General features: G+C 39.6%; 1 protein-coding gene across 1 annotated transcript; it reads left to right on the top strand.

The window, feature by feature from the left end:
- Positions 1-1,641: 1,641 nt before the first annotated feature.
- EIF4E1B (eukaryotic translation initiation factor 4E family member 1B) lies at positions 1,642-11,416 on the top strand (the record flags this gene model as incomplete). The annotated part of the gene is made up of 7 exons (XM_083354932.1): positions 1,642-1,659; positions 3,780-3,868; positions 4,485-4,580; positions 8,903-8,966; positions 9,902-10,015; positions 10,742-10,881; positions 11,302-11,416. The coding sequence occupies 7 exons, from the start codon at positions 1,642-1,644 to the stop codon at positions 11,414-11,416; spliced, it is 636 nt and encodes a 211-aa protein (XP_083211058.1).
- Between the last annotated feature and the right edge of the window lie 1,709 nt (positions 11,417-13,125).

Genomic DNA, 13,125 nt, shown 5'->3' with positions numbered 1-13,125 from the left:
ATAAAATTAGTTATATAAAAGCAACAGAAATGTTGGGCTCAGTTGTGGTCATAAGTCGAGGATTACCTGTATTGGGACCATAAAAAAGGTAAAGGTTCCCCCGCACATGCGTGCTAGTCGTTTCCGACTCTAGGGGCCGGTGCTCATCTCTGTTTCAAAGCCAAAGAGCCAGAGCTTGTCCGAGGACGTCACCGTGGTCACGTGGCCGGCATGACTAGACGCCAAAGGCGCACGGAACGCTGTTACCTTCCCACCGTAGTGGTCCCTATTTTTCTACTTGCATTTTGACGTGCTTTCGAACTGCTAGGTTGGCAGAAGCTGGGACGAGTAACAGGCGCTCACTCTGCTACGTGGCACTTGGGATTCAACTCGCCAAACTGCCGACCTTCTGATCGACAAGCTCAGCGTCCTAACCCACTGAGCCACCGCGTCCCTAACACAAAACTAGATGCCAATCTTATCCCTGAATCTTTTCAGGTACACAGTGTTAATGCTTAATAATATGAGCCACCTTCTCATCTTTCATCATGATACTATTTACCAGGAATTACTTACTGTATCGCACATAGGACAAAGATCCCTCTCTATTCACAGGGGGAAGAAAAGCAGAAAACAAAACCCTAACATAAACCTAACATCAGAAAACGAGAAAGCAGAACAATTCTGTCTGCAGGATATAGTAACCCTACAGTGATCATTCTTGAACAGGGAGCTGTAAATGGAAACTCCAACATAAAATAACAGAAGTACAGCTTATTGAGTGGAATTAGGCCACTACCTTGAAGAGCAATACCTGAAACAAATGACAGCTATCAGAACTGTTTGTGCCTGTAAAAGCCCAATTAAGCTAACTGGCCAAATGAAACAGAGGTGTGTCAGTCAGGGCATTCTCTAGGCAGCATGGGAACAGGAGGATTGTTCTCTTGGCCTAAACAGGAAAATGTCCTAAGTTCTTCCTAGGTACAGCATCCAGTTATCTTGCCCTCTCTTGGTGTGGGTTGGGCCCAGACAGGAGCAGACAAAGACAGGCTGATAGATGACAACTGGCAACATGAAGTTCAAGAGCCTCAGTGGTGGGATTCAAACATGTGAACAACCGGTTCTCTGTGTGAATGCCACTTACTGAAGTCCATTCTGAGCCTAGGCAACATAATTAGCTATCGGTTCTGCTGAACTGGTGCAAACTGGCTGAATCCCACCACTGAAGAGCCTCCTAAAACCTTGATGGAATCTGGTGATATTTGACTTGAAAAAGTGACCTGTTCTTCAAATGCTAGCCTCTTTCAAAAAAATAAACCCACATCCATTTTCTATTCCACAATTGCTGTTGTTCAGATTCCTCTTGTGTTCAGTTTTACAATGACTCTCCCTCCCACCTGTCCAGATCTCTATTTTGTTTTTGTTCTAATTTTGTCATAAAGAAATTGACTCAGGTCCTTTAACATTAAAGGCATGCTAACGGCCTTGTTTTGCCCTGCATGTCATGCTCCACCCAATAAAGGAAGTTAAGAGATTCTACAAATGAAATGCACTCAACTCTCTTCTCTTTCAAAGAAGACCCTGTCTGGTTTGGGGATTTAAAGAGGTTCTCAAAATACCTTCTAAGTAAAAAGAATTGGAAAAAAATATATTGTGTAAATCATGGCAGCAGCAATGATGGTAGGTAATACCGAATTTAGTTATGTTTACCTTTTCTGTCTCCTTTTTTCTCAAGTTGCAAGCTGCAGAGATAATATTCACAAAAATGGAGTGTTAATTTTTCCACTCCATGTTTAACTTCTCAAGAACTCATTTTGGTTGGGGAGCTAGGCTGATTCATACATTGGAAGTGAAGTTCTGCTTTGTATCATACAGGACTTGAGTTAAATGCAATGGGATACAGTATACTTCCAAGCAAGTACACATAGTAAACCCTTCTAACCTGGCATGTATTCCAAACTCTGATCTTATACAGCCTAGATAAATCGGAAGACCTACATTATATGACCTAAACTGCATAGAAAGCTTTTTCTATGATTTAGCTAACAAAGTTCCTGTATTCCTAACTAGAATGAGGGATTTCCTGTACCTTTAAGTATAACAAAATACTCTGCATGTTGGGAAATCTTATTTCTTGTTACTCTAATGGTGCTAGTAGGCCTACTAAAGGTGCTGAATCTATGCTAGGAGAACAAATAAATTGTGTCTACCATGCTATATACTGATTCTACAACACTAAATGGAGAAGGCTGACGGAACAGGGATATAAAGTTTCTGCTTATGAAAACAATTCTCAAGCTGTTGCTTAAAGAAAACACAAGCAGGCCCAAGGTAACTTGCCTAAACTAGTGAAGGGATTTTATTATGCTTAAGGCTGATATTAGCAATATTCAGGGCTTTTTTTGTCATAGAACCCTCAGAACGGAGTTACGGCACCTTTTTTGGATGGAACTTTGTAGGGTAGGCAAGGTGGGTTGTATGACATGTGTGAGTTCCGGCACCTTTTTCTTTTACAAAAAAAGCACTGGCAATATTGATATTAGTAGTGATACTTTGTGTGTGTGTGTGTGTGTGTGTGTAAGCAGCTTTGTAGGTGCTTTATATTGGGAAATTAGTTATATAAAAGCAAATGTTTCATGCTTTAGGTACAGGTGATTGCTTATCATGAAAAGAGCATGGTAAGGGGAGAGGGGAAAAGGAGTTATGGATGGAGCCTGGGTTGCTGTGTATGAGTCATCATGTAGGAATTATTTTTCTTCTCCTTTTCGTTCCTAGTACCAAGACCGGATCTCTTTGTTCTGGAAAGGTACAAAAGGTGGAAGACATCTTTCCTGGTTGTTGCCTTCATCTCTCTACCAGCCACAAAGAGAGATGTGGCCACCCAACTCTATTCTGATCAAAATAAAAGTTGTTTGCTTGTTGAAACCTCGGCTCAGGAGTTGTTCTTTTTTTGGCTCTTTTAAATTCCTGAGTAATGCTGGGGCAATTGTGAGGCTAAGTGTAAAACCTTACAACCAGCTAATATGAAAAAGAGGCCATCAGCTCATTGGGCAGTAAGATTTCCTTCATAGCTCTATTTACTCTCCTTAGCTCTTTAAACAAAACCTGCAAAGTCTTAACAATGTCAGCATTCTTCTCTGCTTGCCTTAGGGATTGTTGTGTAAAATGAAGATGGTATTAAAGTCTGGGGCATTAAACTGTTTGTTTTCCTGTTACTTTGACTAAAGATTTGGAAGAAGTTGGACATTTGGCAGCGTGTAATGTTGCTAATAGAGTTTAGCCAAGAATTGCCTTGGTTTATGCACTCTGTTTTTTGTCCTTTGAGATGGTGGCCCAGTCTTTCCCAGGAGATGTTTCATGTCTCAGGAACTAGGTCTGTTTGGGATCAGGAATACATGAAACTATGGAGTAGTTTTTCCTTGGGGTTAGAACAGGTCTTGGGGGAAAAATCTTAGTATACTTGGGATATGAAACTTTCTAAACTTTGAGAGATATTTTGCTTCTCCCATTCTGGAGAAAAGGCACATAGATAAGTTTTGTCTATTAATGCTGTATGTCCAGATAAAAGCTTTCTAGTTTTGCATTTGCTCTTGAGAAAGAACATGGGCCTGAAATATATGGGCTTCTCAATTTCTAAAAAATCTATGGGCTTTTCTTTAATCTGTAATGCCTTATTGCTTCAGGGTTCATCATCTTTAGCCTGTGTTATTGTTTAGCCAGTAAAAACTTCAGGAAAAAAATTGGGGAAAAATGAATGTCCTGTCAATTGCTATAGCATTGTTCCTTTGTTCAAACATTAGGCAAGCACACATGAAGAACATCAAAAGCACAAGACTAAGGGAGGAGAGACAGTTGTGGAGCAAATCACCAAGCACCCGCTACAGAACAGGTATTAGCAATAAAATGGGGCACACCATTTTATTTTATTATGTCCAATGTCCAGATCTTGGGCTTCAATATTCTTTTTTCTTACCTGCCATTCCTTTTATGAACTATAAATGTCTTGAACACATACATCTAAATGTCAGTAAAGGAAGCATACTGTATATATTTCCAAGAAATGTTTGGTGGTTTGTTCTCAAAGAACAGTTAAGAAACTTCTGTGCATCTGCAGAGTTTATAGATATCACATAGGAAAATACTTTCAGCTTCTGGATATATTAACTGTCTTCGGCCTTCTTTCTCTTATTAGTAGGAATCACATTCTTCAAATAATGTATTTGTTCATTATCAAATGCTTAAGATCATCCAACTTTCATTTTTATAGTTTTTTGCAAGTAAAGGAGAAATGGTGAAAAGCCTGATTTTTTTTCAGGTATTCTAGAATGAAAATGTAATATGTATTGGTTACAAATATCAATTCTGTTTACACTTAGACTGAGCTGAGCACTTATCAGTTCCACAAGATAAGCCTTAGGAAGCATGAGGATAATTTGGTTTAGCTTTTAAACACCATATCCCTGACCTGGTTTAGTAACTTCACTGTACCTTCCTTTAATTCATAGGTGGGCCTTATGGTTCTTCAAAAATGACAAGAGCAAGACCTGGCAAGATAACTTGCGGCTTGTTACCAAGTTTGATACTGTGGAAGACTTCTGGGCGTGAGTGTATCCTTATCCCCTTCCGCGCACATTAATATTTGTGTCATACAATCCCAAAGAAGTAATATGATTGTAGGTTACATCATTTAGCATGTGGATCAAACAGCAGTATGTTCACATTGGTCAGAGGAAAAATATAGGAGATTCTGGAGAACTTCTGTATAAATTATTAATGCTACAAATGCCATTTGCTATTTTTTCCTCCACTGGTAACAAATACGGGAACTTGTTAAAATATAATTTACTGATATAGAGAAGGATCTCCTTTATTCCAATGCCTTAGGGCAGACATGTCAAACACAAGGCCCAGGGGCCGGATCTGGCCCACGAAGTGGTTTCATGTGGCCCACGAAGCCATCCTGGAAACAGTGAGGGAACGGCCCCCACTGCCTTGGCCCTGGCCCAGAGACCTTCCTTCTTCCAGAGACCCTCAGATCTGTCCCACTGCTGCCCAGGCCCCCATAGGCAACCTTCATGCGAACGTTGTAGAGCTGGCCACGCCCACCCAGTAGGCCACGCCCACCCTGGCCATACCCACCCGGCCCCTTGAGGGCAACCGCAATGCTGATGCGGCCCTCAATGAAATTGAGTTTGACACCCCTGCCTTAGGGTATCTGTAATTCTGTAAGTAATTCAGTGGATGCAAAAGTTTTCCTAAACAAATCAGTTATGGAAAACCATTCTTTCCTACATGGCATTTAACTTCCTGATAAAGAATTCTTGAGGTGCACCTGCATTTGAGATGCAGTCTGGATCCTCATTTTCAGGGAAGTAACTATCTTAGCCTACAGTACTGCAGCAAAACCAGTCCTATATTGTAACTCCCAAGTGAACTGCAATCTACAAAATTTGATGCCAACTCTGTGGGCAATGCCAGTAGCATCCTTCTTGTAAATTGCTGCAAACTTTGGAACACAGGAACTCAGTGAAACATCCAGAGGTCTTCTAGTTAATAAATAGCAGGGTATTATTGTTGTTGTTGTTTAATGACATTAATCCAGTTTCCTATCCCAAGCTACTAATTGTCTTGGAGCAATAAAATACCCTACCTCCCCAACTTCACACAAAAAGGAAAAATACATAGTTAGCAGGCCTCTTTTCCATCCATCTTTCTAGAAAATCTTGCATGCATCTGCTGCTGTTTACAAAAAAAAATCTGAGCAGTTGCTGAAAAAAGAAAGTTACTTGGAAGTTATTCTTCTTCTAATGCATTTAAAACAACTAATAAATGTATTGCAACTCTGACTGGTTGATAATTGACCCATGAATAGAAGAATTGTTATAAAATACTGCTTTCACTGATGCCTTGACAATTGGAAACGCATTGGATTACAAAAACCATATATAAAGATAAGAACTATATAAGATTTGGTTGCTTGGATTTTGAGATTGGTTGGTTTGATAAGCCTAATTACAGATACTATGGTACTGGTGAAAGATTATTTGGAGGGGGAAGATGAAATGGATATTGCATATTTATCTAAAAGGGACAGGAAACCTTATCTAATATTCTCTTCTGAAAGATCTAACCTGGAACATCAGAGATCAGCAGGAGTAATACTCCAAGACAAGACAAGTACTTTTCAGGAGGAAATGTATGCAATGCTACAACAGATTCAAATGACAGTAATTTCAAACCACGATGAGATCAAAAACAACTTTGATGATATAAATGAGCACATCTTCAATCTAAACTTACAATTAAAAAACTCTCAGAAAGTGATAAAGAATGAACAAACAAATCAGATAACAGAACATAAACTAGAAGAAAGTGACTTAAACAGGGAAGCTACAAATGAAGAGAACTACAACTTAACACAAACAGAAAATATCTACAAGATTTTACCACAACAATGAAAAGATATTTTATCCATCATAATTTCAAAACAAATTCGAGGATAAGAAAGATTTAACAAATTGGATTATAGAGCTGCCAGGAAAATCATCAGAGTCTGGGAGACAAAAAGCATTCCTGGCAAGTGGAATATACTAACTTGGAAAGTTATTTGGCAAAAGAAGAATGCTAGAGTTAGACTTAAGAGATCTGATTTGACTTACCAGATGGAGTACTACATGATTAAACATTTGTTTGAGTATGGTTAAAAGAATAGATAATTTTGGATATTTGTTGTTGTTGTTAGTTGCGAAGTCGTGTCCGACCCATCGTGACCCCATGGACAATGTTCCGCCAGGCCTTCCTGTCCTCTACCATCTTCTGGAGTCCATTTAGGCTCACGCCTACTGCTTCAGTGACTCCATCCAGCCACCTCATTCTCTGTCGTCCCCTTCTCTTACCCTCAACCTTTCTCAGCATTAGGCTCTTCTCCAGTGAGTCCTTCCTTCTCATTAGGTGGCCAAAGTATTTTGGATATAAAGGGGACCTATGGTAAGAGGGATAAGAGATATAACCAGTATAGTATTTTTTACATTATATTAAATGTTAAAATACTGAAATGATGTATGTGAATGGAAAGTCTGGACACTTAAAGGTAATTAATTTTGAGAGAATTATGACTAAGAAGAATGATTTCAATACCGAGGGGAAATTAAGCTTAAATAAGAATTTTGAAAACAGGACACATAGTGACCTAACAAGATGACCTTTATAAATACAATTGAAACATAAGTTAGTTAGAAAAGATATTATATATGGATGTCATCATTATTTGTACAAACACAAAAAATGTTTATATCCAACCTTGTATGCATTGAAAATATTAAGAATTATATTTATCTAATGTTAACAAAGGAGAATACTATTGGAAGAAAGGAAGATCAAGGAAACATACCATTAATTAATATATTGATCATGGAATTATAGAGATTAATCATTATTGATTGTTTTTTCAAATATATGAACCCAGACACCCCACTGTTTACTAAGCACTAAAGATTGTTATTGTAAAAAATCAATAAAATATATTTTTAAAAAAACAATTGCTAAAAGTATAGCTGATTGTAATCTCACAATCAGGTGTGTTCCCTAGTAGCTGTAGCTGTATTTAGATATAATTATAGTGGAGGAGAAAGGGAAGATATATTCTAAGGACGACCTGCAAAGTCACTAGGAATAGGATGTTGAAGATTGCCAGTGATAAGGAAAAGGAGAGATGGTCCTGGAGTAGCAAACCGCCACCACCACTTTGCACACAAGAGAAAGAAAAATTGCTAGCCTCCACATGGAAAAGGAAAAAAATAAATCAAGGATCAGTCTTGCTATTTACTGTGGAAGAAAGGGGGCAGATGAATCCATTTTTTGTCCACCCTGGCTTCTTTTGCGTGAGAAGAATCTGCAGACACAAAATACTGTAGTCTGCATTAATCCTGCCTGAATGTTAAAATGGAATCAAAAGGATGGTGTATATTTGTCTGATCATATGCACCCATCCTCCCAATTCAGGGCAATTGCTGTGATGAGACATCTGTGAAACCATTGAGCCAACTCTCCCCTTTAAGGGCCTGTAAAAACAATGTTAAAACACCTAAAACACAAAGAGTGAGCCAATGAGAAAACTGTTCACCCATAACATCATTCTTCCTTCCTTTCTTCCCATTGGTTCATTCTATAGAGCAGTGATGGCAAACCTTTTAGAGACCCAGTGCCCCAAAACTGGCCCCGCCTGCCCCCGCTCCACTCCCGCTCCACTCCAGCCAGGCCCCGCCCACTCGCAGGGCCACCACTGCCTCCACGGCCCGCTGCAGATTGCCCAGGTGGCCCAGCAGTGCCATGGCGGCCATGGCCTCTGCCCGCGCCCTGCAGCATCATTTGCGCATAATGGGGCACAAGGGTGGAGTCTTGTCCCTGCTGCCCAGCTGCCATGTCCTTGGCTGCACTGCTCCGTGCAGGCTGTGCTTGGAAGGCGACTCTCCTCTGGGGGGGCTGCTAGTGAGGAGGGGGCCACAGGGGGAGGTGGGCCTGGGGCGACAACATGAGTGCCCACAGAGAGGGCTCTGAGTGCCACCTCTGGCACTCGTGCCATAGGTTCACCACTTCTGCTATAGAGAAAATTCTAGGAACTGAGTACTTTGTCCTTGTTCAACTATTCCTTAAATAATTATGAAGGTAAAATGCATAGCACTGACATTGTTTGGAAAATGAACTGTATCTCCTTGCTAAAAATGTCACCTGAAGTATGTAAAATGCAGCTAGGCCAGCAGAGTGCTGTAGGAAGTTAATAATGCTTTCCTGTGTATGGATGTGGATTTAGTGAAAAAAATTCTGCGTTAGGGTTTTCGAGATACCTATGCAATTTTGGTTTCTTTTAGAAATAAAGTCATTGAATTATATTGCTAACGTCTCTCTCCTGTTCTTGAAATTGCAGGCTATATAGTCATATCCAACTAGCTAGCAAGCTGACGTCTGGCTGTGACTACTCTCTTTTCAAAGTAAGTTCTCTTCCAGGACTTGTCAAGCCCCAACAACCTGACCCCAAACCCACTGAATTGTGACATGAGGGTCTCCTATATGAAGGTAAACAGAGAGTAGTATACTTTGAATCCCTTTATTGTGAAGCTTAACTCTCTCGACTTGTGCATTGTTCTAATATAGGACTTTATCTGCAATAATTATGCTGGCTGGGAAGTCAGTATATTTGGAAGTTGTCCATATTAGGGAATAATGATTTAATTTTATGCCTTACTTGCTGGCATAAAACCAGTGCTTTCCATATGAATGTATCTGTAACCTAACACATAGTGAGAATGTGTATGACTCACACACATCCATTAGGTAGGCCAGACCAAGAAATCAACAGCAAGAATCCTAAAATTTCTTTTACTGAGACTGATTGCAAGTCTGTCTCTGTTGTCCCTCCTCCTTTTCCTTATAGTTTAGTGAATTAGGATGGTGCCTGTCTGAATTTTTTTTTAAAATTCCATTTATATCCCGCCCTTCTCCGAAGACTCAGGGCGGCTTACAAACTTAGCAGTAGCCTTCATTCTATGTATATGCCTGCTTGTTAGGGCTTTCACACACACCCCCAAGCGGCATTATTACAAAGTCAGCTTAATTGCCCCCAACAATCTGGGTCCTCATTTTACCTACCTCGGAAGGATGGAAGGCTGAGTCAACCTTGAGCCTGGTGGGATGCGAACCTGCACTAATTGCAGGCAGCTGGTGTTACTTAAGGAGGCATTAGCCCACTGCTCCACCAAGGCTCCACTGCTCCAACATTTCTTCCAAATGTTATCTGTACATTCTGGACTTAAAACATGTTTTATTTTTTGTTGCTTTGGCAACAAAACTTGAATATCTTCATCAAGATCATCTTCCTTATTCTGTACATGGCAAGCAGTTATTATTTGTAGCATTTTTCTTTCAGGATGGGATTGAACCCATGTGGGAAGATAACTGGAACAAGCACGGTGGTCGTTGGCTTATCACATTAGCCAAGCAGCAGCGGCATACAGAACTTGACCGTTTCTGGTTAGAGACTGTAAGTAAGCAGAATACAGTTTATATCTTTCCCCCTGCTCCATTAATTTCTGAAACCGGGCGGTTCTCTGGATTGTGGCCATATTTCTGTAACGGATCCAAAAGCTCATCTCTGTCTCTCTTTAGTAGATACAGCTACTTATATAATTGTTCAGTTTCAGTACTTTTTTCCACAAATGAGACCACATTCGCTTATTCGGAGATGGGCAATATGCCCTCAGACTAATTTAAAAAGTGTTCAAAAGGAATTAGTTAGACATCTGGTGTGCTTCCCTTCCCCCTCTTTTCTAACAGCTTACTGGGCAGAAGAAGAAAAATGTATTGGAAAAGAGAGAAAAAAGATGTTGAACAGAGAGGGTGTAACCTTGAACACAGTAGGGCTACCAGATATGGGTCACACAAATCTAGATCTTTGGATGGCAGCTAAGAGAACTAACTAACTACATATAGGAAACTGTATTTTTTTGTTGAGGTTGTGTCTGCCATTTGGATTCTTGCAGCCCAAGAATGTAGACACATATTTGATTTAAGCATTTTTCACTTATTAGGTTCGTAGTGTGTAGAAAAGGCTAGTTCTTATTTATCTCTCAAGATTCTATTCTTCCCCCCCCACCCAATATCAATATTAAACTCTTCAGGGCAGGAAAAACCTGGTACATCAGACGAATGCTAATATCTGGTTCCCTGTATATTTCATGTGGATTTTCTTCCTGCTCCTTTTTTGTAGTTGCTGTGCTTGATTGGAGAGATGTTCTGTGACTATAGTGATGATGTCTGTGGGGCAGTCATCAATATTCGTGCCAAAGGGGACAAAATTGCCATTTGGACACGGGAGGCAGAGAACCGGGATGGAGTAATTCATATTGGGTGAGTGTCACCTTCAGAGGGCCTTCCCAGACTGAGGAATGTACTTATCTGAGAGATGGCCTTTTCAGTGGCAGGTCCCATGGACTTTAGAAAGTCTGATACCATGTTTCTTGCTCATTCTCCTAGGTGTTCTCTCTCTCTCTCTCTCTCTCCCTCTCCCTCTCTCTCTCTCTCTCTCTTTACTTTTTCTTCACATTTTAATATATCTTATGGATTTCACTTTGTATTTTGTATTTTACAAAATGTCTTATGTTTTTATTGTTTTTCCTTTTTCATTGCAATTCTTTTGTTGTAAGTGGCTCTAGATTTATTAAATGGGATTTCTTTAAAAGGAACCATAAGAAATGTGTGAAATAAAAACCAATGGGGATTGATATCTTTAATGGCGCTCACACAAAATTACTTTGTTCTGTTTTTCAGGCGTGTGTATAAGGAACACCTGGGCCTCTCTTCAAAAGTGGTAATTGGTTATCAAGCTCATGCAGACACAGCTACCAAGAGTGGCTCCCTTATGAAGAACAGATTTGTTGTGTGAGCTCACTAGGCTTGAACTGAACCCTTGGCAGGATGGCTAAAGATGAGCTGCATGAAGATTTAGCATGTAACTACTCTTCCCATTAAAATGTAACCAAGCATTCTGGATTCTTGACTGGACTAGAGTTATATGGAAAGCATTTATACTTGGGGCAAAATCGTTCCTGTTGCCCTCAGTTTTAAGCTAAGTTTAAGCCTTTAACCTAAGATAATGTCACTTAAAGCAGAATGTGCTTCATGTAACTTTCTAGTTCTATGATCAGAAAAGACTTAAATGAGGTCAAAAGGATTGTGAGAACTACTTGGTACCAAGGCAGCAGAAGAGCTTGCCAAGAAACAGAACTTGCCTCTTTGCTTCTAATCTGTTCCCTAAAACTAGGCTTCCTTCAAGTTTTACATGGCTTCTGGGTGAGATACTACATAGAAAAATACTTTATTTTCAGTAAAAAGATGTGATGTTTTCCTATTTCCAAAGGCAATGCATTTTGTGAAAAAGTGGTTCAATCATGCAATTTTTTTCATGTTGAAGATCTATGTACAGGGCTTAAAGGAACTCAGCGTTACAGAACCAGTTCTCAAGTACAGTTTGGGTATAGCACATAAACATACTCTGGTGTTGCTAACTTCAGCCACCAGCGTTTAAGCCCTTCCTCTGTCAGATACTGAATGAGCTGGGTGCAAGAGCCCTTGAATCGGAAGAAGCAGTGATAGCCAGTTTACCCTGAAACAGTTTGTGTAGCTGTGAAGAAGGGCAATGAGTTGACTTCCTATGATTAGCCTCTGCAATTGAGATGACTTCAGGTTTGTGCTGGGCAATTCAACACTGCTATTCATTAATTGCTATGAATAATGCAAGCAACAGGATGCAGCCCTGAAATGCCTACATAAATATGGCCATCTGCAGTGGAAAAAGTACAGCCTAAAACGAAACAATTCTACAGGATGTATGCACATATGGCTGCATATGTGCATATATATGTACATCTGTAGGGGTGGGAATGAAAATTGATGTGTTCCAGACCTTACATGATCATAGTAAGTTATGAAGACCAGACCAAACTCAAAACCCACTTTTATCTCTGCTAGAACAGCCATCAGCAGTACTGTTACTCTCTTTGGTGTGGAATCTAACTTAATATGCTACCCATCTCACATCTATTTAGAGACAAAGATATAGTAACTTTCAAATCACAGAACAAACTCCAAAGGCTTCAGATGTACCTAAAATTAATTGATACCACTCTCTCCAGATAAAGGCCCATTCTTTGCTATTCTTTTACTAACACAAATGAAAACCAGAGCATTCACAGCTTATAACAGATAGGATTTTTTGCTCAGGTCTTTTGGCCTCCGGCTCATGGAGATAATGGATAATGGATTTTAATGATTAACAAGAACATCAATAATTATACATCAGAAGTTTCTTTCTAACTTTCATTTTTGTTAAAAAAAAATGCTTAAAATATTTATATGTGGGAACTGCATGATTGGATTAGGTTAAATAGAGGTTAATTATAAAAACAAAAAAAAATACATCCTATGTGGAGAACGCCCACTGCAGCTTTAATCCCTGTGCTCAGAATTTACTACATAAAGTTTATATGGGTTGCTAATGGATAACACTATTACTCAGTTATGTAGGTGGGAAGATTTTTTAATGAGTACATTCCTGTTACATATTAAATAACACTTGTGCTAACATAATAGAAG

This window comes from Vipera ursinii (genome assembly GCF_947247035.1).
Source record: "Vipera ursinii genome assembly, chromosome: 2".
NCBI classification, from domain to species: domain Eukaryota; kingdom Metazoa; phylum Chordata; class Lepidosauria; order Squamata; family Viperidae; genus Vipera; species Vipera ursinii.
Note: the sequence above shows the minus strand (reverse complement) of the source record. Positions and strands in the feature narration are given on the sequence as shown.